This window comes from Frankliniella occidentalis, unplaced genomic scaffold, assembly GCF_000697945.3.
Source record: "Frankliniella occidentalis isolate FOCC.00 unplaced genomic scaffold, Focc_3.1 Scaffold332, whole genome shotgun sequence".
NCBI classification, from domain to species: Eukaryota; Metazoa; Arthropoda; class Insecta; order Thysanoptera; family Thripidae; genus Frankliniella; species Frankliniella occidentalis.
The window spans coordinates 8,396-29,048 of NW_026267455.1; the positions used below are offsets into that span (position 1 = coordinate 8,396).

Genomic DNA, 20,653 nt, shown 5'->3' on the forward strand with positions numbered 1-20,653 from the left:
TCCCCGGCGCGCCTTCCCTTTCCCCGCGACAAATGTCTTCAGTCCATCGCGGTCCATCACCGCGACCTGTCGGGCGTAGTTTGGCTTTAAGCCCGATTCACGTTCGGGACGATGTCCGTCGGTTATTGTTGTCATAAATGCACGTTCCCTACTTTCATCACCCTATGAGGTCTCAGTCATGTCAATCTGAGATGAAAACGAGGGTGGGGGTGGGTGGAGGTGGGTGGGGTCACTTCGCAGCCCCCCGCAAGGAGGGTGACGTCACCGAGTGTCCTCCTGAGTGTTGTACCGGGTGGTGCGCGGCTCGGGGCGGCGCGGGGCCGAGTCGTGTTCGAACATGTCTTTACGCCGGCCGGATCGCCGGTTCGCCCCCACCGCCTCAGCACAGCACCATGCCATGCCCATTTGCGCGTAGCGCGTCGCGGCGGGTGCACGTCGCGTCGCGGGGATGCCGGCCGCCCGGCCCGGCGCCCACCGGGATCCGCCGGGACCCTCGCCTCAAAGTACCGCACCCGGGGCAGCAGTCATCATGCATGAGCGGGGAGTCAGCCGCCCTGAGCCCGAGCAAACGCGTTGCCTGCAGCCCCCAGCTGAGGTCCTGGAGTCCAGGACTTCACCTTCCAGCGAGTCTTTCTTAACTTCGTCCTGGCTCGAGTCCCCCGACGACGCTGGGACTCTGCTCTCGGCCTACCTCTGGTGCAAGTCCTCATCCATGGAACTGTATGCTGGCGATATACTTACTGTTGATGGAAGCCAGTTGTGAAAATGAAGTGTAGCAGGGATCTCGAATCAAAATGCTCTATGTTGAAGGTAAGTTCTGAACGTTTCCTGGAGAAAGATATAGAAATTTAATGCATTTGTGTTAAAAGAGATCAAGCAGTTTAATTGAATAGGAGTTTGAATATTGTGAAGGATTCTAATGCGGATTTTCAGAAAATTTGACAGCTAGTGACTTTTAGGCAGCTTTGGCAGTCTTTTCTGCTTCTGGCTATCTTTACGTCTGTTCTCCATTCTAAACCAAAATATTTCAAATCCAGTTCTCCAGTCTGATAGTTGCAATTACCAGAAGTTCTTCCCTGTTTGTGTTTAAGGCTAAGCTTAAGGTCAGTGTTATTTTCTAGAATTCCACCCATACCACTTCTTTTCAACAATATTTTCAAACAACTTGTGCTGTTGTGACGTAAAATTTAGGATTTAAAAATGACAGCCTTCTAAAAGTGTTAGCTTTGTGTTTTTTCCGTTGGAGTCAGAGTTAAGTATTTTGCAGAGATAATTTTTTACTGCTGCTCATGAAAAGATCTAATATAACTTGTACAATAGGTGACTGTTTTGCAAAAATCACTGATACCAAATAAGCAAATTAACATGTTCCTTGCAGCTCACTTTTGGTGCCTATGATTTAACATATGGTAGCCTGACCACATAGTGGTCATGCCACAAGAAACGTGTCAAGCCCTCAAATTTTATTTATGGGTTGATATTTTCCACTTGGAGCAACTTAAACACTTAAATACCCTGTTTAGTACTCCCCACCATGTTAGTATAAGCTGATGGGCTGAAATAGCATGTCTTAAGGCCGCGAAAAAATATGCCCCAGGTGAGGCTCGAACTCACAACCCCGGCATTGCTCACGACCACTGTCTATAAGTACCGTGCGCTAACCGATTGCGCCACTGGGGCAATTGAGAAACGAGGTCGACAAATACCGTACACTCTTTGAAGGTTGTTCGCAGAAATCCGATTTGGGTATTAACGATTCTTGTTTGGTTGGATGGTAAATCTAGATGATCAACTTCTCATTCAGGGAGATCGTGCCTTGAGCTTTTAGGACGAAACGGCGATAAAGAATAGAAAATCGAGAATTTATCTGCTCTTTCTTTTCCTTGGACACGGGGCTGTGAACATAACACTGACAAAGTATGTTTATTTCGCAGAACTTATGATGAAATCTCGTTCATCAGAGATAGATGGATCTAAAATTTATGGTAGCTAAGACATCTTAAATTGCACAAAGTTTATGGGACTCAAAAGATTTTCGCGTAAAGTTTTGAATATTTTATCGTCGTAGGCTGGTATGTCTTGAAAACTCGCCACTTTAACCAACAAAACAAAACATTACAGAAAATTTGTGTGGACTTTTGCGGCAAATTGCACGTGGCGTGAATTTATGTTCCAAATTTGTGAAAATAGGCGTAATTTTTTACGCTTTCAATTTTTTGGCAGTTTATAACATAACGTTGTGTATGGATATTTCAAACGGATCGGTAACATATCATACGTAATCATGTCATTGACGTATGTACCTCTCTACCTGTGATGTTTTCATGAGAATTGAGTGTTTAAATGAAAATATTTTGGCTTTACACTTAGTGACTTTAATAAAACACAATCTTTCAGCCAAAATAATTTTAAACTGTACACGCGATGATGCTGTAATTTTATCAGCAAAAAAATTGTCAAACACAATGTGCTTTTGACGTAGTGCCCGCGCACTCCTATGTCCTCTGCTCGCAGAGTTCTTGTAATGGTAAGTTTGCAGATGAAATAATGAGTTCTTGACATGCATACTCTCAATCGCACGATCTCATTTTCTTTTATCCATGGGTATGCTTTTCACATACCGACTCATATCTCTTAAGGCCTGAAATGTTTCCATTTCGGTATGACGTGTAGGCTAGTTCCTGCTCGCAAACCTTCACAAACCTTCATTTTCTTATACAATTATTCTCTTGAACACAACTTCCTCTTGAAGTTACATCAAGTCTTCTTATGAGTTGAAATTTTTGCTGTTATACATGCTAGAAGATTCTCCATGACTTTTACTTGGTCCCAATGGACTCAGCTGTCAAGTTCAAGAAGAGGGAGACTAGTACCAAGTTTGGTTTTAAATGTAGTTTAACCCTTTTTTTCATTAAATCTGTTAATTCAGATTCTTAATTGGAAATTTATCATTTTTATTATTATTTTTGTTGTTGTTGTTGACAACCACTATTCACAACAATGTCCATTCCCTAACCTTCATATTAATGCATGTCACTTAAAAAAAAAAAAAAAATGTATAAAAAAAATATGAAACCTGCACTCTCTAATTTAGACTTAAATCAGCTCTGACAAATTAATATCCTTCCGTTTCTCTTATTTATTTTTTGTTTCCATGCTTAACCTGTTGTTTTTAAAAAACCTATAACTTATTCTACTTCAAACAATTCTTGCAAGTGTCCCTTTTTTTGGAAGATTGTGCTTTCTTTCTCCATTAATCATATCCTTGAACCCTTTCAAGTAGTTTTGTCTTTTTGAGTAATCTTCCAAATTGTTTCATCACGCACCCTTTAGCAGTAGGTTATATTTGTTTTGCCTGGCCTTATCTTTTATCTTGATGTGTCATCTGCTGGGCTGGTATGTCTCCTGTAAGGTGTGGTAGCACTTGGACATCTCATTCATTCCAGGATTTGTAGTGTAAAACCATTCCCCTGAGATAATTTTATGCTATCCTATCAAAATATATTCCATCTTTCGTCGACTTTTTGTTGTGTGGTTTAAGTGTTCTTTTGGATCCAAAATTATTAATTTTCTTTTTGTGGTAACAGGTTTCATCTTTAAAAAATAGTTACTATGAACTGGTTTGGTGCAACAGGCCTTGTTACTGTGGCTAAGTCCACTTTGAAAGGCGCTCAGAAGGCAATTGACAAAGCTCTTGACATCAAAGAAGAAGAAGAAAATGTTGATAGAATCCCAACTCCTGGTAATAAGCTTTTCTTTATCTATGTTCTGAAGGAAAATATAATTTTCTAATAGTGCTAATCTTTTTAAGCTCAAAACAAAGATGAATCTGATAGTTTCTTTTCTACGTGGGGTGTCAAAACAGAGGAATCGCCAGAAAGGACTTCAAATCCATCATCACAGGACTTGGGTTCCTCAAGTCTCTGGGGTTCATTTACTGGTTCCTTTTTTGAAAATCCCCGACCATTAACGTCACCTGGAGGCAAGCACAGTTTTGCAAATATAACTAAATGTGGTTTTCCTCGTCTCAGATTTATAATTTTCTAAAACTCAACAGATGATAGTCCAATATCTCAACAACCAAAGAGAAGCTCAGTCTCGAGACTACTTGCAGCCCATGGAGAGGAGCTGGATTCTGAACTATCACTTGGCGATGACAGCAGTGTCTGGGAGGGTTTCTCTAAAACACAACTAGTTGTAGAAACATGCACAACAGTTAAAGAAGGTACCATATCCTCTTTTTCTTTTTCTTTTTTTTTCTTTTTTTGTAAGACAGGTCTTGAATATCACATTTCATACTGTTTCTAACATTAAAGTGTTTCTTTGTCAACTTCAGAAAAATCAGGCGACCCACCTGCACTTCAGTCCTCAGAAGAAGTGAAATGGAGACGTAAAGAGAGATCTAATGAAAAATCTCAGAACAGAAACAGCAACAACAGACTCTCTGTTGTTTCTTCTGAAAGTGACAGACGATCCTCAGACAGTGTAGAAGTGATTGGGTCAACGAGTTGCACTGCAAGTCCAGAGTCAGATTTACCCAACTCTTTGTCTACATCATCTTTAGCTGTAAGCATTGAGCAGTTGCTTTCATGTAATTTACGAAATCTGTTGACAATTAATTGAAATTTGCTTATCCCTTTGTGTTGAAGTCGTCTGCTGGGTTAAGGCCTGTTTCAGCAAGTTCACCTGATTCAGTTGATATAATTCCTGAAAGTTCTGATAGCCATAGTGCCTCTGTAGAAGTATTGGGCAGCCATGGTAGCAGCACATCTTTGTATTCACCATTGGATCCTTCCCTGGACAAGTATGTGTGATGGAAAGAAACTTACATTTTCTTCTACCTAAATCTAAGCAGCATTCCCAAACCTATAAATTGTAATTTTAAATTATTTTTAAAGGATCCCTTCAACTTCTAAAGAGTTGGCTTCACCTGATAGTGTTGAAGTAGTTCCTGAGGAGGAGGATGATGTAAGTTTAGCTGACGACAGTTATGCTTCTGCTTCTGCCTCTGAAAGCACTATGACTCAAGCGACTATCTTAGAGCCTCATGGACAAACCAGCTCTGCTATGGAAAGTTCTACACATTTTCTAGAGTCCATTGATTCAGCTGGGCAAACTGACACAGTTGCAAGTATGTGCATTATCTGCTTTTTGTATAACTTAACAACTTATTTTATCTTTAGTTTTAAAAATGGATTTTTGTGCACCAAATCTTATTTTTTTCCTTACTTGTCTTAGGTCGAACAGATACTTCAATATCTTCTTTAGTTCTGGACTCGTCTACCGACACAATTTATTCCGACCATGGCTCATTAGGACGGTCTGCCATGCAGCTTACGTTGACTACTGAATACCCTCAACCCTCAGCAAAATCATCTTGGACTAATTTAAGCCTTCTATCATCCTCTGAAAGATCCCACAGCGGTAGTTTAGAGAGTCTAGCCACTAAAGATCCTGCTAACCAACCCTCTAAACATATTGAATCAAATAGCAGGACTTTTGAAACCTATGATACCAAATTATCATCTCCAGAACTGGTACCTGATATTTCTGCAGAGGAGACAATAGCTGGAATGACTTCAACAGATAGTAGTGGTGAGGGTACTTTAGTAGAAAGCAGTTCTGACGATACTATTCCTGGTAGTGATCAACAGGCGCACAGCACTTCTGGGTATGTGAGGAATTTACTTGCTGAAGCCATGGTAGATGATTCTTCTCAAATGAGAGTAAACTCCCCTGTATCTGTGGAAAGTCGTTCTGACGTGAGTTTTATCATATTTCATTCAGTTTGCTGTACATGTACCTATTTTGTTTGTGTTATTGTCCTATATTTTTATTATATCTTTAGGGTCTCAGATTGGGCTCAGAACAGACAAGTGGGCATACATCTGGTGATGAGCTAGAAACCACAACTTCATCCGATATTGAAATAATATCCAGCCCAAATGGTGATGGTAGTAGCACCACTTCACGGCAGAGCCCAGCAAAACATTTACACCGTGCTCCACACGGACCTGTTGATATATTAAAGTTCTCTGGCAAAATTAAAGGTATGTTCTTGTTTATTTTCATTTTTTTTAATAAGCATGTGTGGCTTGGTATGCACTTCATCAGCTTTCCTATTATTTTATTTCATAAAGTTTTCTTATGTGCTTTGCTTTTTTGCACTTCTTGCACATTTGTACAAATTAAGGCAAATTTTGGAACAAATCCAACATTTAAAATTTATTCAGGTTGGGTGGGATGGATATAATCTAATCTAATCTTTGATTATTACATACTTCTTATTTTGCTTCAAAGCCTTGTATTCATTTTAGATCTTTTGATTTTGTGCACAAGGAAAACTTTATTAAGTGTAATTACTCAGTTTGCTGTGCACTTGCTTTGATAGTTAGAAGCATGTTTCAACTGTGCAAGTGAATGGATGTTCCAAAGGAGAGGCATTTCTCATAGTATTAAGTTGCTGTCTACTGATATAAGCATTGTAAGACTAGAATTATAATATCCCCAGTCAATTCACTGTATTTAAGACTTGCAAGTCCTCTCATGGAATGTGCTCCATGCGCTTGCATGTTTGGATATGACTTCATTGGCAGCAGCTCAACTCCAACAAGGCATGGTTTTCTCTGCAGCTCACTTACCCGGCTTGGAGTTTGGTGTTTTTCCATGGCTTTTCATCTTTGGCCTGCTGAGCTACTCAAGCTACTGTGATGCATGTTCTTCACGGTCAGCTCCTCGACAGAGGATTCCACCTTCAACTCCACGTCCCAACATAACAGAATTGGACCAGTTCTATAAATGCCCTCCTGAGTTTGATGAATTCTATTGCTTAAATGGAGCAAGCTGTTTTCAAATCCAGATATCTGACAAATCTCAAATGAGTTATGGCTGTTTTTGCGCCGATGGTTTTCTTGGCTCCCGTTGTGAATTTAAGGCACTTGATGGTAACTATAGGACATATTTAATTGAAACAGCTGGCATTGCAGGTGGTGTAGCAATAGCTGTGTTTCTGTCATTTGTTGTCTGTGCTGCATTGTATGTGCATATGAGGAGAAGACGTCAAAGAAGATCAGCTGAAGCCAGGAACAGTTCAACAGGACCAAGACCTTTTGACAAAAGACCTCTCCAGAAGGGTCCTGAGTCTATAAAATTGACAAGCTTAGCTTAGCTTAGCTGAAATCAGTTGGGTTGTATAGTTTTCAGTAAGTTTGCATTCTACTTTATACCATATAAACTTGTGGCATCAAAAATTTACTTCTACGTTTTAGTTGCAATACAGAAGTAGAGAAAGGAAAACACCGGTATTAATTAATGGGTCCGGAATTATCATTCAGGCTAGTAAGTTCAATGCTTCTTTGGGCCATGTTCTGAAGGCTCCATGCGCTTAAATTCTCTGATCTTCTTCTTTTATCTATTCTTGCACTCCCTGCTCTTTATTATTTTAATTCTATATTTTTCAGAAATAAAAGTTAAAGAGTAGGTGGTTTCCAGATGTTCTTAAAAGAATGTTGATGCAGATGGCACATTATTGAAGCTGAATGATGAGAGTTTAACTTAAAATAGCTCTACAGGTTTAGAACTATTTTAATGTTTGTCTCTCTCAAATTTGACTTGCTACTGCCTTAGGCCTCATGTGATAGTGGGCTTTGTACATTTTTCACAGTTTGTAATTTGACTCTAAAGTAAGACCAATTCCAATTGTAGTTGGAATCAAACTTTGGTTTTTCCTCTTTCTGTTTAGTTGTTTACTTGATGTCGCAAGCATTTCATCACATTCTAGTTTCATCACCAATGTGCCCCTTGTACCTGAAACATCTACTTTGAAAGTGACAACCAATTATTTTCTACCATTATAACTTTGTGGTACATACGAAAATCACTTAGACCAAATATTAAAGTAAGTTTTTTTACATTAAAATAACTAGAAATGGCTGTCATACCATGTGTAAATCTAGAAACAGAAAAGAGAAAGATACAACTCAATTGAAGCAAGTCATTTTCTTTGAAAAAATTTTTACTGTGTATTTTCATTGTGTCCTTAAGTGTGTGAAATCATAATGCCTTCATCCAGTTGGTGCTTCTACATTGAATACACCTTGTAGTGATTTTTTAGTTAGGTTTTGTTTGTACCATATTTTTGTGTTTAAATGTGCTCCACTCAGCTGCCCCAAGATGTAACATTATTCCTTTTTAAAGGAATTAAAATTGGTTCACATTTGTTCCTTTACTTTACTGGTACTCCATTTTATTGTACTATGTGATTATCTGACATTTAATCATGGTTTACATTGAAAAAGTTCGTTTATCTCTAGATTTTCTCCTTTGGGCATAGTGCAGTTCTGAATTTTTTCTTTTTTATATCATTGGGTCTTATAATTTCCTTTGGAAAGGTGTTCTAAATTCAAAACTATAGCTTACACTTATTTTAACACTTTATGTTAAAGAAATATGGAGACAGATAACGTGGCATTTGCTCTAAATCTTTTAAAAGGTCTATTTATTTTCTAAAATGTGTTGTATAAATCCTTGATGCCTGTCTGTTTTATTAGGAATGATGTGAACTGCTTAAAGCATGAGGTTTGTTTCTCAGACAGTATTTTTGTTTTAAAGAAATTTAAAAGATGAAAAAAAATCCTACATCGGCAGGTTTTCTATTTGTTTGTGCCTTACTGAACCTGTAGGTTACTGTTTGTTCAGACTGTATGTCATAGCTAAGCCGTGTTGTTTATTGGTAATGGTTCAAATTTTAGTTTATTCTTAGATTACGTACTATGTTCTCATATCTAGTCAAAATGATGGTTGGAGGACTGACTCATTCTAGTCTCTTCTTTGCCCTTTTTGATTATTGTCTCCTAAGTTCATCTTATCATTTTCCATGGCTCATTTTTGGTGTAGGTTATTAATTCTGTCATTTCAGACTTTCATCAGCTGAACTGCCTAATTTATTATAACAGCTTATGAATTTGCTGTCATTGGACATGTGAGCCCATCTCACTCACTGTGATTTGAGATGTGGACTGCAAACTCTCAAATGTAATGGTTGTGCTGGTATTTGACATTTCCATTCATTTTTGATGTGGGAGTGAGCTCGCGCGTAGTCTTTAAAATAGCTGATTGTAGTTTGACGTTTTTCTATCTGTGTGTTCTAATAGTTCCCCTTCTCACTACATTATTAGAGAAGTATCCCGTTTAAATTATTTAGACACTTTCCTGACAGTACTATCATCTTTCTCATCTGATTTTCATTGTAGTAAGATTATCATGCAGTACTTCTTTGTGTAGATCACAATTTAGTACTGACGTAAGCCAAATATAATGTTGCAACCAATCATGACATTGTTATCTAGCTTTAATTGTGTTGCTATTCACTAGCTTATTTCACACTAGTCATGTGATGGCATATCTATAATGTGTCAATTTTTTGACTCATTATTATATCCGTTATTGAAACATTATGGCTGTTTTTGTGAAATTTTATTGAAAAGAAAGGCTTTTAAATATTTGTTTGGAGTATAGTTTTGAAATGTTATGTTTCAAGTGTTTTTTGATCCAGGTTAATCAATCCCTATGATGGCTGTACAATGTATTTACAAAGACTGTACTGGTTACAAAAGGTGGAGGGAGAGTGGTTTGACTGGTTTTCAAAATCTTGTCAATACTATTAAGATCATAGTTATCTCCTCTTTCCTATCTTTTACTTTGTGCCTGGTTATAAATGAACAAATAAAGTATTCACTTTCAGAACGATTTCCTGTAAATAAAAGAATATGCTGCCTTAATGCTCCTCAGATAACTCCCTTTCAAGATTGAAATTTCATCTACTTTTCTTTGTGTGTGTTTGTGTGTGTGTGTATCCTTTTGAAATTATCTATAGACAAACACATGCATGATTTTAATATGCACTTGCTATTTTCCATACTAGCTAAACTTGGCTTGCTCTGTGCCAGCATCTAGAGGAAGAGAGAGGTTTTTCCCTTACATCTGTTTAATACACAGATGTTAAATAACTATCTATGTTATCCTCAGTCATTTTTCTTCCAGGACATCAGAGAGAACCATCAGAGGCATCCAGTGGAGGATCTGATGATAGCCACGGCTCTGAGACAGATAGACTTTTGAAGGTAAGCTGCTACTTTGTTATTTCTCTATAACTGGACTATCAAAAAACAATCATTTTTGAAATTTTTCAGAAATTAAGTGAGATGTCAGAATTGCTTGAGGCTAGAGAGACTAAGCTTTTGGTCTTAAGTCGCTCACATGCAGAGCTTCAAGAAAGCTATCAGGATATGCGAAGGTGAGGTTGATTGTAAGGACATTGTGTTACTGGCATTAAATGAAAGTTTATTTTAATTTTGTCACTTTTTAAATTCACATCAGCCAACTCGAGAGTGCCCAACAGAGTCGGCTTATGGAGTCTAGGAGTCTAAATGAAGAATTTACTCGACGCCTTTCTGCTCTTGAAAGAAAATTTCAACAGGCTATAAGAGATAAGGATGTTTTGCAGAAGCAGCTTGAGGTGTGTTCTGTAGTTAACTTGTTTGAATGAAAAGAAATTTTGTTTGTAAGGTCCTTCTGCACTGTTTTATGGTTTCAGCCGGGATGGATTTGATCAGATTAAAGCTATAATTTTTCTTTTCTCTTTTAATTTATATTGGTTTTTGTTTTGCAGCAATCCAAGTCAGAAATGGCTAATCAGCTGAATGAACATGTGGGTGAAAGAGATGAAACTATCAAAGAGCTGAGAGAGGAGGGTGAAAAGTTGTCACGACAACAGTTGCAACAAAGTAATCTTATCAAGAAACTGAGGGCCAAGGAGAAGGAAAGTGATTCAACAATGAAATCCCTTAGGTACTTTAAAAACTTTTAATCAAAATTCGTTACTGATCCTAATGTATTTATCACAATGATAATGTTTTTATATTATGCAGGGATCAAGTAGACAACTTATCTGGTGAAGTTGAACGCTTAAAACGCTCATTGGCTGCGAAGGAAGATGTTGAACGCTCACAAATTGAAGCTGTTCATCAACTAACTGCTCGTGTCAAAATGCAGGAAGGAGAAATATTTTCAATGAAGGAACAAAGAGATCACTTTCAACGTATTGCTGAGAATGCTCAAGCAGCCCTAGACAACACAAATAAGTATGTTTCACAGTGTGAAGTTAAACAACTTCTTAAAAAATCTTGATCCCAGAACTTTATAATTGATTACAATTGACTAAATGTTATAGGGAACTTTTGGATGCCCGTGTGAGGGAAGAGGGAGCTGATCAACGTGTTAAAGAGGCCACACAGAATGTGGAGGAGACAGCAAGGGCCGAACTAGAGGCTGCATTAACTGCTGCTCAACAGCACAAACGACAGATTATGGTTCAAATGGACTCAATGCGAGAACAACTTTCTCAGGCTGAGGCAAAGCATTGCAGGTTTGTGAATGTTTCTTGATTATTTCAGTTTTAATGAAGATAAATGTTTAAATTTTTTTTTCTAAAACATATTCTTTCAGACGGGAGAGTGAACTTCTTGAGAGGCTTGAAAGTGCGGAGCGCCGCAGTGAGGAACTTTCTCAACAGCTTTCTGATGCTACACGGCCACTCTTAAGACAGCTACAGACATTCCAGGCCAGTAGTAAAACACAACAAGAGGCTTGGGAAAGGCAAGAGCGATTACTTACAGATAGCTTGGGTATGTTTTCTTTTTCTTTCTGCCAATTAAGGAAGGGTAAATTCACCACTTCATGTCTATTATTTAATTTTACTTTAGCTGAAGTGCAAACCCAACTTCAGCAAGTATCCGATGCCGAGCGCGCAGCTAGAGAGGAGTTACTGACCCTGAGAAGTAAAGTATCCACCCAAGAGAATAAACTTATAGCTTCTGTCAGTGCCTCTCAGAATATGCAAGAACGTATCATTCAACTTCAGACTGAGTTTGAAAGGTGAGCCAAATATACTGAAGGAGGAGAGAAGATATTACGTTACACCTCACTTTAAAACATATGACATTTTTTTCAGGGTATCCAAACTATCTGAGGAAGGAAAAGGCGTCTTTGAAAGTGAAAGAGATGAATTGAAAAGGCAGTTGGCTTCTTTAGATCACCAACTTAGTGTAGAAAGGGCTGCTGTGGAAGCAGAAAAAAGGCGTTGTCTCCAACTGCAGGTATCCATCATGAATTCCCAATCCAACTAGGGTCTAACATTGGAAAAGTTAATTAACAAATACACTTCTAACTTTAGGAACAACTACGTGAAAGGGAACGGACGCTGGAACGTGACAAGGAAAGAGATACAGACCTTGGTAAAAGGGATTCTCCTCTTGTTGTTCCATCGGGGCATTCTTCTCCAACAATTAGTTTTGGCCGGGAATCAATATCTGAGTCAGTCTCAAGTGTGGCTTGGCCTGTTGTAAGTTGTTCCCGTTTATTCTTTTTCTATGTGTGTCTGTTTATTTTTAGAAATCAGCTATATTACTCCTCCTAAACTAACACAAGTTTCCCCAACAGTTCACCGATGATGCATTTGAAACCAGTTCTATTTCTGGACGTAACATTTATGAAAGTGTGCGCTTAAATCACACAACTTCTGTTCTGGAAGGACTTCAGTCACAATTGAAACTTAGAGAAGGCGAGAAAACGTGTTAATTTTTTTTGAACTATTCTCTTTCTTATCTTGTGAAGATTCCTTCTTATATATCAAATTTGTATTTTAGGTGAAGTGCAACAACTGCAATGGGAGCTGTCAAGACGTGAAGCTCAGAGATGTGCATTGACTGCAGAGCTTTCAACTCTATCAGTACGTGCTGATGAGCAGGAAATACGTTTAAATAGTAGCCTTCAGTTGCAAGAAGAGTTATCAAGTCAGTTGTCATCTTTGAGGACTGAGTATGATGCTTTGCTGCAACTCTATGGTGAAAAGCTAGAGGAAACTCAAGAGCTTCGACTTGACCTTCAGGATGTGAAAGACATGTACAAAGCACAGGTAAAAAAAAGTAACATAGTAAAGGCTTAAATTTATGGACAAATCATGACATTTTATACCACCTCATTGTTGCTATTTTCTTTTGTAACACAGATTGATCAATTGTTGAAGAAAGAAGAACTAAGTCAAATTTCACTGAAGCAAGGAAATACAAGTGAGGAGCAGAAGATGGCACCATAGAATAGACTGGTCAACTAAATAAAAGACTGGCCTACTGTGATTTATATTACTATTTAAAGTCCTTTTCAGGTCAGGAGTGGTTGTTAACTGTCATCACTCTAAGCCAAAGTTGTATTTTAGCACATTAGAGTGTATTGGGCAAATATTTTATTTAAGTCATCTCAAAATCTTTGCACTCTGTTTCTCGTTATGCTTGTTATTAAATATCTCTAGTCTATGTAAGAAAATGTGGGAGGTTTTTAGGTTGGTTATGAGGTGATGTCTGTGTTGGAGATACCTTCATCATCAGTCTCTTCACTGATGAAATCAGTTTTAAGTAATTTATTCATCTGTATTATTGAAGTGTTATTACCTAGTAGATTGTTTTGTATGTTGCTTGAACTGACTTGATAAGTCTGCTTTCCTGTTGGAAGTTAATTAAATCTGTGATCAAAAATTTATTATATTTATACTTGTTCAATGTGAGGTTTTTACGCAATACAGTCCTGCATGAAACACTGGATTGTGCAGAATTATGTATGAGCAACCTCATCCAGAGAGGTAAATTTTTGGAACATTTGTCCTATGTATTGTAGGGAAATGGAGAGTGGTGGGCATCATTAATCTTATCTAGCAACCACAACAAAAACCGTCTAGTTGTGGTATAAAATTTGAAGTTAATTTGTAAGCATTTTATACAACTTTTAGTGAAGATGAATTTTCAATTCGAATTCCAATTTTTATCTGAAGTTATGCTTTTTTTGTGTCTGTGTGAATAATATCCCAGAGTTTTCTGGTTTTTGAGATATTCATAATCCTGCTCATTCAATATAACATTCACTGGCTTAGTTAGGCCTGTATCTATCTAAGTATTAAGATGAAAGCTTTTCGTTTCATGTTAAGATGCATAAAAACTTATCATTCTGTGCAATTTTATCAATTAGTATATGTGATTTGTGCTGTGATGGTGAAGATACATCTAATTGCTGCAGTTTGGATGAATGTCAGTTATTGGTTTGCATGCAGCATGGTTATTGCTGATAGCAGGTACGGTTGTGATATTACAAAAGTGTTGTCTTTGAAAACCTACATGTTGTAAGTGCATATTTTGTTGGTTTTCCTGCTTTTGGTGCCTCATACATTTCATAAGCTTGGTCATTATTTGATCTTCAAATTTGTGCCTTATGTGGGGTATTTGCAAACATGTAGTTTTGCCAGAATTGCCTCATATGCTGCAATTATCTAAAAATATTGTTTTACCAGTTTTGTTTTGAGCGTATTATTCAATTTGTTATGCTGACAATTGTTGCATTTCTCTAAAGTTCATAAATTTTGTTTATGAGGTTTGGCCTGCAATGGTAAGCCTGCAAAGTGTAAGTTAAAGGGAAATCAGCCAGGTAAATGCATGTGTCTGTCTATCCTCTGTCATTCATTAGCCTCAAAATAATATTGCAATGTTAGGTAGGGTAATGTTTATCAGGTGACTCTTAAAATATTATTACTTAAAATGTGTCCTGATACCAAACACTGAAGGTGTGTTTTGCATATGAGTTACACCACAGTGAAGTGTGTCAAACTGTATCAGTTTTATTTACTGTGATTGTAAAAATATACTGTAAGGAGGCCATTACTTTTTTGTTTCCCTTTTTGTAAAAGCTATTCTAGAGTTAGTGTACAATTGAGGGGGATATCAAATTAAAAGAATCTTATTACAATTCTTTGTTTATTTACTCTTTGGATTCTTTAAATTTCTTTTTCTTTTTTTCCTTCTTTTTTTGTCTTTGCCGTGGAGCTGATTTAACTTATGCCCAAACTGAGGTGCTAGTGCCTGAGGGCTGCTGTTGAAGGTGGTAGACGATCGAGAAGGGTCATTCCGGACGGAATGCGGCCGGCGGTCAGCGACCCCTTCACACTACCCGTCCTCGCGCCCACGCACTACCGCGGTGGCGTCACGCCCAGCGCCCGCCAGGGCGGCGACAGCGCGGCAGCTCGCCTGCCTCGGCTAGAGCTCCCCCATGGCTGCAGAGATTAACTAAGGGTAACGGTAATTTTCTCTACAGAACCAATGCAAAGGGGGAGGGGGTGGGAAATAAACAGCATTCATTTAACTGATATATGATAATACCACACCTCATGACATCCTTACCGCCTGTGTACACTCGCCTTTCCCTCCCTGGCACACCTACCGCTCCACGACTGGCATTAGGCGAAACACCAATCAGTTTGAGATGTCCGTCAATTTGCACCACTCTGAAGCTCCCTGGCGGGGCCAGCGGGGCCGGCGGGGCGTGATCCCACCCCGCCACCGGCCGGCCCAGCCTTGGCAGGCCTCCAAGTCACGGGACAGAAATACGTCCGCCCCTCGCGGTGCCTCAACTCGGTGCGCGCTGTGCTCCTCTGTGCTCCCCGCCCGAGGCGCCAAGGCCCACACAGCTATGCTATTTCTGCCTCGCGCAGCGCAGCCCCTTTCTCTCCGCGTTTACACCGTTTCTGCGCGCTCCCAGCAGGAGCCGCGGCGGCGGCGCGGTGCGTCCGAGCCGTGCACGTGCATCGCGCGACGTCACCGCGTGACCGCCGCTGCCGGCGCGCTAGCGCCCGTGAATCCGGCGCAGGCAGCCCGCCGCGCGCGCGCGCGCCGCAGCCTCGGGCGTTGCCTACCTCGCGGGCGCCCTTGGGCTCTCGGCTCCGGGAGCTCCGAGGCCCAGCCGAACTCTTGCGGCGTTATTATTATTTTCTGGCACCGGGAGAAAAGGAAGTGTGACGTGTGGGCGAGGGGTTGGGAGAGTAAGACGCTCAGCTCATTGACTAAAAAATTTATTGCACTCTCGGTGAAATGAATCTTTAACACGTATGACTTTGATCGCTTCTTTCCCGCATCTGATAGAGTCCCAGTCTTTTATAAATTCCCAAGAAAGTAGCATAGCTTCACAATATTCTATTCACATGTAAATAAACCACAGATAAGTAGTAAAAGATAGAATATTTATAAAATTCATAACATATAAACAATAATAATAACAACGATCAATATATACAATTAAAGCTATGAATACAATAGCATTAAATATTTACAATTAATATCATATGACACATCGCAAAGCATTTTGGCACTAAAGGTTTCTCACATCAATCTCACGAATAGACATCAATAAATTATGGTAACAATACACAATATGAAGTTTAAAACAATTAAAAAAAATTCCAGAGGGGAGAGGTCAGTCAATCCACACTTAGATGCAAGGCATAGCGGGCTGAAATTCGTCCAACTATTAGCTGTGGAATAAGTTTTAAAGAAGAGAAAGCCTGCAACGCCCAGCATGTCTCCTTTTAACACGAAATCGTACCAAAGAGGGCGAAGAGAGCGCGACGATTTCAGTTGCACATGAAATGTTAAAGTAAAGAATCGCATGCACACGGACATGACGCATTACTGGTACCCAGACGAGGCTCTACGGGGAGTGGGAAGCTACTGGCTGAACAGTGACTAGCATATACGAGAAAAATTGTACACATATACAGGAGGTTTGAAGCTTAAACTAAATTGACCAGATAAGTAACCCCCTTTCCTAATTTTCACCAGGTTTTCGCATTCGCACAGTCATCGGATGGAATCGGTTCATTCAATTCAGACTCAAAGATCTCTCCTAAATCAGGTGCAAGTTGGAATTGTAATGCAGTCTTGCCTTGGGCAGATGAGTCATAATATTATTTGATTAAAATGTCTTTTTGGGGGGTGACTTCCTTCTTTCTAGAAAGAAGGCAAACAAAGATACTCGTACGTGCGGCAGAACATTTATCTCCCTCATTAACCAGTAAACTTTTGCCGGCACATTTAGCTCTTCTTCACTATCCCGATAGCAAAACATTGCGATTCCACTGCACAACGCATACCATCCAGATTCTGAGGTGAAACCTAAAGAGGCATATGAAATACAAGAAAAGGAAACAATCTCAAACACACAACGGAACATAACAGGGCATTCTTACGTAGAAGACATTCATATTTAAATGTGAACCCTACTGGTTTCTTTTTTGTTGTTGTTTTTGATGGGTTATTTTTGCTCGCAAGAATCGGAAGGGCAAACTTTTTGATTTTGATATGTTTTTTTTTTAGGCCCTTGTCAAAACACTATCACCTCGGAGGAATTCCCTTAAACACCCATTCTGAGAACGACTGTGCGTTTCATAATCCTATGGAATAGAACCAAAAAGCCAGCAAACAAATAAAAACACTTTCCAAATCGCCAAATGACCTTAGCATAAATATATCACAATGCACCAGTCTTAGTTTACTGTCTAAATACATACCAAGGGCGAATCATCCCAGGAAAGTGACTAACAACAAAATGTGAAGGAACTATTTGATAGAAGTTCAAACAAATGTAACAGAATAATATACTCAGTAAGAAGCAATAAAAACGAAAAAAGAAGACAATTATTGCTTGACTGAGCACTGCCACTAGATATATTTGTTTATTGTCATCAGTTCAATTCTGCAGATAAATAGCAGAATTCTAATTTTGAACTTATTTGGAGTAAAATATTGCCCTCATAGTTCTGCACAGTTCCCAGCGGCAATGAACTTCGTTCAGCACAATATTCGACAAATCGTCATAAACGCATTGACATACACACACAGCCTACAGCACTTTGATCACTCGAGATTTCAGTTACAAGATCCTTGAGGTTGCATATGAATAAAACATACTCAAGAAAATATAGAATGCGATATGTATTGTTTAAAAGAATTATGGCAGAGTCCCACCATCAATATTCTACAAACAACATGTCAACAAAATACCCGCCTTCCTCCGCATTGACTTCAAAACAGAGCACGAATAACTCACTCTTAAAATATATGGCACGTTTTAGATCGCCCTAGGCCGTACACCGTTTTATAAAAATAATCATACACTTTGGCCTCAGTTGTGCGGGGTTTTTCAGACACGAAAAGCACCCCCTTTACATCTCTCCAAAAATAACACGACAAAAATAAATTAGACGCCGGCTCTACACAACCATGTGAAGATTGATACTCTTCTTCCTACCCCTTAAATCTCCTTTCTCTTTCCTACTTCTCTTTGGGGTCAAAATGTTCTACAAACATTCTAGACACACCCTAAAGACTCGTTTCTGACACATTCACACACGGGATCAGGCTAATCTAATAGAGATTTTCTCACATCAATTCAGTTTTGAGGGACCCGTCGTACTTGACGCAAGATGTGCTTTCTTAATTGACGTTGAAGGGACGGGGCGGCTTTTGAGCGCGTGAACTTAAAGTTCGTCACCACCGGTCCGCTGCGCGCTGCGCGTCAGGCGCACTAGGTGCGCCGTCTATGGGGGTCCATGGGGGACAAGCACCCGCAGTCCCCAGCCACCTGCAGCCTAGAACAGGAACTTCCAGCCGTCGTCGTGCGGGCTGTTAAGCGTGGGCACGGCCTGAATGGGCGGGGGCGCGCCCGAAGGGGGCAGGCACTGGAAGCAGTAGTTGGCGCCGTTGTTGCTGTCCCAGTACTGGAAGCCCTTGCACTGGAAGCGCACGGCCATCTCCAGGCGCTGGCCCACGGACATGGTGTGGCCGGCGAACAGCGTAAAGGTGAACTTGTCGGAGAAGCCGTCGCACGAGTTGGGCACGTACGTGGCCTGCAGGTCGGCGAAGTTCCTCCAGCCGTCCAGCGTGTAGCGGATGTGCACCGTCTTGTGGAAGTCCAGGTTGCGCACGCGCACCTGGCCGGCGATGGAGAGAAGCGCGGCGTCGGCCACCACCGCGTTCTCCAGGCAGACCTGGCGGTCGCGGACCCGCTCCAGGAAGTCGGCCATGCCGCCGGGCTGCTGGAACAGCGGCACCAGGACGCGCGTCACGTGGGGCCGCACGCCGAAGGAGTCCGCGGCGGGGGTGGCCAGGAGGGCGTGGAAGGCGAGGGACAGCTGGCCGCTTGGCAGGCAGGAATCTACCCCCGCGACAATCATATCCGCCTGGGGGTCCACGTCCTGGAGGTCGTTATACGCGGACGTGGGCACTTTGGGAATCTCGTCTAGGAACGTCCGCACGTCCGCGAGGTCGAGGCCGAGCACGTCCGCAAAGCGCACGATCTTCTTGCGGCCGGGCGTTCCCGGCGGCGTCTTGCCCGTCTTGAGCGAAGAGCACCGCCGTATGCGAGGCCGCGGATCTTCCTCTTCCTCCTCCTTATCCTCCTCCTCCTCTTCGTTTTCGGCGTCCTTGTCACCATCTGTGTGCTCTTCGTGATGGCCGTTTAGGACTTCGCCGTCCTCGAGCCTGTCCTCACTGTGATGGTGGTTGGCTCTGTCCTCGTGTTGTTTGCTGTCGTCAAGGCCCTGACTATCTACGTGGTTTCCATTGTGACTCTGGAAGTCCTCGGGGGTGGCCTTACACTCTTCTGGCTCCCCGCAAAAGCCATTGAGACGCAGCTCCGCCAGGTCCCTTGCAATGTCTTTGGCGTCGGAGGGCGTGCTGCTACTATCGGGGGTCTCGAGCGCCTCCAGAGCTTTGGCGGCCTGCTTCATGGCTGCCAGGCCTCTGCTGCCCGCCACTGGAACGGCCACCTCCGCGTCGGACGACGCCGGACACGGGCAGAGGCCGTTCTTGAGCTCGGCTGGGATGTCGTGGCCCTGCTTGAGCTGCTCGATTAACCCCTCCTGCAGGATCGCCTGTGAGCTTTTGGCAAAGTTCAGCTTGGCGAGGCTGGGGCCCGTACCTCTCCTAGTCCGGGGCCTCTCGACCTCCTCGTCGTCCTCGGCCTCGTCCAGGTCGAGCTGGCTCACCTCGCTCATGGCCTCGGGGGTGCCGGCCTTGAACTTGTGCTGCACTCGCGCCCAGGGCCTCTTCTTGCTCTTGCCGTTGGCCGTCACGCCGTTGCTGAGGCCGTTCGCCGCGCCGTTGTGGTCCTCGGACTGCGGCGGCGACATGGGGGGTTCGGTCGGGCTGCCCTGGTCCTGGTCGTAGCCGTCCGTGTCGAAGTAGTCCGAACTGCAGTCGCTCTGCGGCGACTGCGGCCCGTTCTGCAGCAGGTCGTCGCGGTTCGCGCTACCCGCCATCATGACGGCTAGCTCCTGCGACGTGACCTCCTCTTGCGGTGACTGGCAGTCCAAGTCGTAGAACAGGTCCGAGCTGCTGTCCACCGACGAGGAGCTGAGGGTGCGGCGAGCCTCGGCACCGCTGGGGACGCTCGACCAGGACTCGTCCATGTCCTCGGGCGAGTCTGGGCGCGCGGGCGGCGGGGTCGCGCTGCCCTGGGACCCGCCCAGGCTGCGCAGCTTGTGGTGCAGGCTGCGCGCGAAGGCCTCGGTGCGGCCCACCCCGCCGACTCGGCACCCCATGACGGCGCCGGCCTCCACCAGGCCGCACGAACTCGGCCTCTGCTCAGTCGTCATCCTGCAACAGCACCCAACGCCCGGGGGTTAGTACAGTCCAGCTCGGGTCGCAGGCCGCGGTCAGTTTGTCTCCCACCAGTCTGACGGCGATGTAAATACTCGCTCCCCCCCCCCCCCCCCCCCCCC

General features: G+C 42.0%; 2 protein-coding genes and 1 non-coding gene across 9 annotated transcripts; 1 reads left to right on the top strand and 2 right to left on the bottom strand.

Moving 5' to 3' along the window:
- Nucleotides 1–413: 413 nt before the first annotated feature.
- Nucleotides 414–14,847, top strand: LOC113206479 (TATA element modulatory factor). 7 transcript variants are annotated; one of them, XM_026422580.2, is made up of 23 exons: nt 2,101–2,295; nt 2,398–2,527; nt 3,588–3,742; nt 3,812–3,982; nt 4,058–4,225; nt 4,337–4,566; nt 4,650–4,804; nt 4,899–5,131; nt 5,239–5,762; nt 5,849–6,050; nt 10,042–10,121; nt 10,191–10,294; nt 10,378–10,516; nt 10,670–10,848; nt 10,929–11,141; nt 11,231–11,425; nt 11,506–11,684; nt 11,763–11,934; nt 12,011–12,155; nt 12,233–12,400; nt 12,499–12,619; nt 12,705–12,973; nt 13,067–14,847. In XM_026422580.2, the coding sequence occupies exons 3-23, from the start codon at nt 3,613–3,615 to the stop codon at nt 13,151–13,153; spliced, it is 3,864 nt and encodes a 1,287-aa protein (XP_026278365.1). In that variant the 5' UTR covers nt 2,101–2,295; nt 2,398–2,527; nt 3,588–3,612; the 3' UTR covers nt 13,154–14,847. The 7 variants fall into 7 exon arrangements, with proteins under 7 accessions (XP_026278367.1, XP_026278365.1, XP_052130022.1 ...); XM_026422582.2 differs by lacking the exons at nt 2,101–2,295; nt 2,398–2,527 and adding an exon at nt 414–810; XM_052274062.1 differs by having other exon boundaries at nt 2,101–2,527.
- Trnai-uau (transfer RNA isoleucine (anticodon UAU)) lies at nt 1,590–1,680 on the bottom strand. Its single transcript is given in 2 exon segments — nt 1,590–1,625; nt 1,643–1,680. It is a non-coding gene; the product is annotated as a tRNA-Ile (tRNA).
- Nucleotides 14,848–15,930: 1,083 nt separating the features above from the next.
- Nucleotides 15,931–20,528, bottom strand: LOC113206429 (glycogen-binding subunit 76A; the record flags this gene model as incomplete). Its single annotated transcript, XM_052274064.1, is given in 1 exon segment — nt 15,931–20,528. A coding segment is annotated over 1 exon segment (2,008 nt), but the record flags the coding sequence as incomplete, so codon positions are not given.
- Nucleotides 20,529–20,653: the final 125 nt, after the last annotated feature.

Bases quoted from the DNA above. Each gene is read 5' to 3' on its own strand.
- LOC113206479 (XM_026422582.2), top strand. From the start codon at position 3,613: ATGAACTGGTTTGGTGCAACAGGCCTTGTTACTGTGGCTAAGTCCACT. The intron at 10,122-10,190 runs GTAAGCTGCTAC...GAAATTTTTCAG, and splicing joins AGACAGATAGACTTTTGAAG to AAATTAAGTGAGATGTCAGA. The intron at 12,974-13,066 runs GTAAAAAAAAGT...TTTGTAACACAG, and splicing joins AAGACATGTACAAAGCACAG to ATTGATCAATTGTTGAAGAA.